The sequence below is a fragment of the Heteronotia binoei genome, chromosome 9 (genome assembly GCF_032191835.1).
Source record: "Heteronotia binoei isolate CCM8104 ecotype False Entrance Well chromosome 9, APGP_CSIRO_Hbin_v1, whole genome shotgun sequence".
Taxonomy (NCBI): Eukaryota; Metazoa; Chordata; class Lepidosauria; order Squamata; family Gekkonidae; genus Heteronotia; species Heteronotia binoei.
Window position 1 is genome coordinate 64,308,758 of NC_083231.1, and position 6,000 is coordinate 64,314,757.

Here is a 6,000-nt window from a genome sequence, read left to right on the forward strand (position 1 = left end):
GCATGGTTGCCAAGTTCCTGATATGCTTGATCTAATGGCTCAGGTCTCTAGAAAAACATCCAGACAAGCGGTTAAGAACCAATTCAGTTTTTTTTTGTAGTCACTTGGGATGTTGTGAGCTCACTGAATGAGAGAGAGAAAAAAATCATATAGATAGATATATTTAATTCCTATATATTATGTGTATATAATATTCTTTATGGAAATGTTATGCTTTTGGGGGGAGGGAGATTCAATTTCTTTTTACTTTATTAAAAGCTGAAGAGAGAGAGAGAGAAAAGAAAGTCCTTTTGGGTTATTTACTCCAGCATTATATTGAACTGGAGCCACAATGAACTCTTGGCATAATCAGAATTCCAGTAATTATTTTTAAATAAAGGTGATAAACACAGGACCATATTTGCTTTCCAGAAATCAATAATCCCTCCCACCTACTCATCTCCCCCCCCCCCCATCAGGAAGACACCTAATTCAGTGATTTGCCAGGGTGCACAATTTAAGAACCATAGGAATTTCTGGCTTCTCATCATTGGTCCAAGGTAGAGTAAATGTGTTTACAATATTGATTTGTTAATACACTATCTCTGTTTTAAAATACCCAGAAAAAAACATTTTTCTTTTTTTCATAGACATAATCAGTAACAACACTATAGAAAATCCATTCACTTATGCCTCCTAAGCTGTAGAATAATTGATTGGCCACTCTGAGTATGACAGTTCTATTTTCATGGCTTAGTTTTGAAAGATAATGGAAATATTTAAAAGAGTTTTTCAGATGGCTGATGGTCAGGCTATTGTTTGCTTTACAACTCAGAATCTTTTTAAAAAAAGATTTCTAACACACACCTACCTCATTTGGGGCCTGATCTTTTGTCTGACTGTCAGTTCCAGATTGGTCAGTTGCAGGAAAAAACAAATCAGGACCCAGATAATACTGGAGCACCTTTCCTATCAGGAAAGGCTGAAGAGTCTGGGACTTTCCAGTTTTGAAAAGAGACTAGTAAGTGGGGACACAATAAGGATTTGTCCCAAAATAATAGAATGCAGGAGTATCCAATAAAGTTAATGGGTAGTAGATTTAAGAAAAAGGAAATACTCAACAAGTGATAAAAATGTGGAATTATTTGCCAGAAGATGTAGTGATGGCCACAGGCATAGATGGGATTAGGCAGATTCATGGAAGTTAGATCAGTGGCTATTAGTCATGGTGACTAAAGAAAACCTCCATGTTCAGAGGCAGTAAACTCTGAATTCCACTGCCAAGAGGCAACATTAGAGAAGGCTTCAGCCCTGTTGTTGGCCCTCCAGCATAACTGGTTAGCCACTACTTGAGATAGGATTCTGGACTGGATGGACCACTGGTCTGATACAGCAGGGCTTATCATTTGTTCGTACATTCTTAAAAAACAAACTTGGAGCAGCATCTCCACAAAATCCCTGGATTTGATTCTCAAATGTTTCTTAGGTTGCACTCATAAAATAAAAAAAAAAGATTGAGCTGTATCACCATCCTAATAATATCATCATCATGAATAAAACCCCTACCATGGTGGCAAATCTGAGGATTTTCATTGGTTGGATGTGAGCTACGCAGGATTGGCTTGCACTCTGTCTCTGGCCTGACATTGGCTTATTCCGCTCTCCCCTGCCCACTGCCTGGTGAGAACCCCACCAGACAGCCACTGACGTCTGAGGGAGACAGTTCTCTGCTGGCAGGTTCTCCTGGGGGCTTAATGATCACTGCTGCCTCTCCTAAGGGCTTGTTGTAGGACATCTGGGACAGTTCATTCCCCCCCCACACACACACACAAACAATGCTGCCATGGAGCAAACAGTAAACAGAGAGAGACATGTTCATGAAACAAATCAGTTGCAGTTACTTCTATTCAACTGACACAAAAGGAATGTTCATTCACAGCAGGTGAATGGAGCAGGTGGGCTGGAGATCATTCAGAATTACAACTGCTCTCCAAATGGCAGATATCAGCTCCCCTTGAGGTGGGGGGGGAGTGAATGCCTTCACTTGGGTGGGTTGAAAAACAGCAAGTGGGGGGGGGGCACTTATCCAGATGCCTTTAGTGGTACCTTTCCAAGTTGGTGGGAAATTCCTGGACATTCTGTGGTGGAGTTTCAGGAGGACATAAGAGTTAGGGCTTCAGAGTGGGGTCTGCCAGACACAGGTTCTTGCTGTGGAAGCGGATTGGGTGATTTTGGACCAGTCACAAACTTCCAGCCTAACCTGCCTACAGGGTTGTTATTCAGATCAAAGTGGGGAGAGGAGAATGGTCTCCCTCTCACTGTGAAGAAAGGCTGTCCTTTTCCTATGTAGAGGCTGCAGAGAGGGGGAAGGCAATGGAAACCTGAAATCAGAGGGGCAGCTAAAGGGAAGGAGATACAGTTGCCAACTTCAGGTTAAGAAATCCTTGGAGATTTAAGGGGTGGGGCCTGGAGAGAGTGGGGTTTGAGGAGGGATAGGAGCTCAGACAGGTACAATGCCATTTCCTCCTGGGGAACCACTGGTGATCACTCAGATTTACAACTGCTTACTAGATAGCAGAGATCAGCTCCCTTTGAGGTGGAGGTGGGGTCAGTGCCTTCACTTGAGTGGGTGAGAAGACAGCAAGGGTGGCAGGCACTCACCCAGAATCTCCTTCTAGAGCCTATTGTATATTTCTTTACAATGGACCTTACTTCTAGTTAATTACATATTTACCACCAGTTGGTGCCAGCCTGACACTGATTTAACCAGTAGCTGACCTGCAGTGTCCATATTGAAGGGCAAAATGTGACATATGAGAACTATGATTAAATTCTGCCAGTATGTGTTAGATTGAGTAATTCAGCTGCCCCAGGTAGTCACCTTCCTATGCTACCCTATCAAGGTACAGGGCAACAAGAGGGATAGCAAGGTCCGGGAGGCAGAGAGCTGCCACTACTCAGATTGAAGGCAGGATTTGAATGTAAGTACCTCTGGAGCCTATCCTAGAGTTCACAGGGGCAGCAAGACTGGGAGGAGGCTTCTCCCATCTATGTTCCCACTGCTCGTGTCCATAGCAATGGGATTTGGTCTGTCCATAGGCTAGTAGCCAAATCAGGCTTTTCTGCAGCTTTTAAATGGAAAAGAAAACAACTTTAGCTCATAATCACAAATCCCCTGGGTAGAGTACAGTTTGGCCCATTAATAGGGATGAGTCTGGCACCAGCAGAGATTGTGTTTGCCTGAATCAAGAAATGCTGCTTTAAAGATGGGTGGACATTCTAGATAATGCTGTGAAGCAGGCCTCGTTTTGGGCAGGAGCTCACAGGAGCAGAGCTCCGAAACCTCTAAACTTTATTGTGCTCTTTCTTTCTTACTCTCCCCCCCCCCCCCGCAAAAAAAATACTTGCTTCTGGGCTCCATTGTTCAAACCTCCTGTGAGAATTTTGCCGAACTCTAAGGTTTGACAAACTTTCTAATATTTTTCACCACAAAAAATGGGAAAATAACCAAAACATATCAAGCAGACAGATGGAAATCTTCATCAAGCCACTGTGGCCACATAAGAGAAAATGATTTTAGAAATATGACAGTAAATATGACACTGAATCATCAGCACAACATCATTCTCTGTGTCCCCATCCCTCCCTGTCCCAATGGCTGGCAACCCGACCATGAGAGGCTTTTTAAAAATAAACAGCAATTTTGTATCAGTATATCAACAGTCAAAGTGGCCCAGAATGAGAGGAGGGGTTGATCCAAGGCAGGGAAGAGTCAGAGAAACCTGCAATGACGAAGCCCTGTTGCTGCTGTGCTATGTCAGGAGCTGCACTGGTGTGTCCCAATGTGCTATGTCAGGAGCTGCACAAGCATGTTCCAGTGTGGAAATTACCTATGTCATTAATATTTTTGTAGAACAGCAACGGCACTGAATTCACTGTACTTTGCTTATGAGAGACCCAGTGTGGTGTGGTAGCTAGGATGTCCAACTAGTATCTGACACACCTAGGTTCAAATCCCCATGCTCAGTGGGTGATCTTGGGCCAGCCACTCACTCTCAGCCTAATCCTACCCCTCTGGGTTGCTGTGAGGATTCAAGGGAAGGGAGAACCATGTACATTGCCCTGAGTTCCTCTGAGGAAAAGCTGGATAAAAACATGCAGCCCATCAAATGGGTGTGATGATGGGAGTGGGGCCACAATTTAGGCTGCAGTGCCCACTTCCCATTTATCTTAGAAGATCTACTGTACTTCTCAGGTGCTATGAAGGGACATATCACCAGTTGTTATTGCTTAGTATCTTTACGGGATTACATAATAGCCATTACCAATACATTTTAGGTATTGTTGGAAATTATTCTGATTGCATTGATAGCATTTTCTACATATCCAGTGTTCCACTTTGCAAACTGAATATAGTTTTGGTTTTGCATCAGCCTACAGCCTAGTGGCTTCTTACCTTCAGAGAGAGCAGTTTGTATGTCAGAGCTGAGAACATCATCACGGTGGTGTGATTAAATGTAACAGATCTGAACTTTGGTACCAATGACTGGATTATTTCTTGAAGGACTGATATAATTGTGCAACTTAATATTTTTCCGGAATCTCCTTATGCCTGAATGTGTCTGTGTTTGACAGAAATTCACTCTTTCAAATTGTTCCTCCTTCTCTAGGTTCTCCACAGGAAATTGCAGCAGCAAGGAACCAAGCAGCGCTTCAGAGTATGAGGACTTCACGAATGATGTCCCAGAACACCAGCATGATGGCCATGGGGGCCTCCCAGACTGCCGGAACAATGTCTGCTGCTTCTGGACAATCTGAAATGGGAATGGCTCCCTACAGCAGCCCAGCAACCAGCCAACCAGGAATGTACAATATGAGCACAGCAATGAGCCAAATGTTGCAGCACCCAAACCAAAGTAGCATGAGCCTGGCACATGCCCCAAGCCAAGGGCCAAGACAACCCACCTCAACACAAGGTGTTGGCATGGTTAGCAGCTTTGGTCCAAACATGTTGGTGAACTCCCCCTTATCTCAACAGCACCAGCAGCTGAAAGGACCTGTGGGTCAAGTTATGCCCAGACCACAAGCTCCCAGACTCCAAAACATGATGGGGCCTGTCCCACAAGGCACACAGAACTGGCAGGCACGAGGCTTACAAAGTATCCCTGGAAGGACTAGCAGTGAAATTGGATCTTTCAATAATGGCACAGCTTATCCAATGCAATCTGGTCAGCCAAGGCTACCTAAACAACATTTTCCACAGGGCATCAGTCAAGCTGTCATGGACCCAAGTGGGACAGTAAGGACCATCAACCCAGCCATGGGAAGGCAAATGTTGCAACCACTTCCTGGACAACAAGGAACCAATAACCAAGCCAGACCAATGGTTATGCCTGCAATAAGTCAGGCAGTTTCCACAATGACTGGTTTTAATCAGTCCCCTGCACAACAAATTGCAGGGGGTAACTTCACTCAAAGCAACCAAGGCCAGGTATATGAAAGGAATCCTACTCAGGACATGTCTTATAATTACAGTAATGAAGGAGCTGGAGGTTCCTTTCCAAATCTAGCAGAAGGCACAGACCTGGTAGACTCCATCATTAAAGGTGGACCAGGAGATGAGTGGATGCAGGAACTCGATGAGTTATTTGGAAATCCATAGTGCATGGGTGTGTGTACAGTTACAAACCGTCATGGTTTTTTAAAAAAAAAAATGGAAAGCAGGATGTTGTCCATCCTTGTTTGTTTGTTTTGTTTTTCAAGCTGTGCAAAGCCAACTGATTGCAAATGGCTTCAGTGGAGTTGAAAGCATTGCCAAGAAGGCCTTGTAAACTTCCCCACAGCAGCCTCCAAGCCATAGGGCGACTGCTGCATGTGGGAGAGAGGCTTCCAAAACAGCTCCTTCCACCATCCTGGGCCATGAAAAGGGCTTGGCAGCTCCTAAGTGTGGCAAAGCACAGGCTGTTCTGAAGCAGTTCAGTCTCCCACTGTTGTAGCTTTCAGGATATAGGCAGCTGCTCC

At 44.4% G+C, this 6,000-nt stretch overlaps 1 protein-coding gene across 1 annotated transcript in view; it reads left to right on the top strand.

Moving 5' to 3' along the window:
• MAML3 (mastermind like transcriptional coactivator 3) overlaps positions 1-5,702 on the top strand; it is a 478,750-nt gene extending 473,048 nt beyond the window's left edge. The window contains exon 5 of the mRNA XM_060246734.1: positions 4,650-5,702. Coding sequence (XP_060102717.1) covers positions 4,650-5,641 — 992 coding nt within the window. The 3' untranslated portion in view covers positions 5,642-5,702. The remainder of the gene's footprint in view (positions 1-4,649) is intronic.
• The last annotated feature ends 298 nt before the right edge of the window (positions 5,703-6,000 follow it).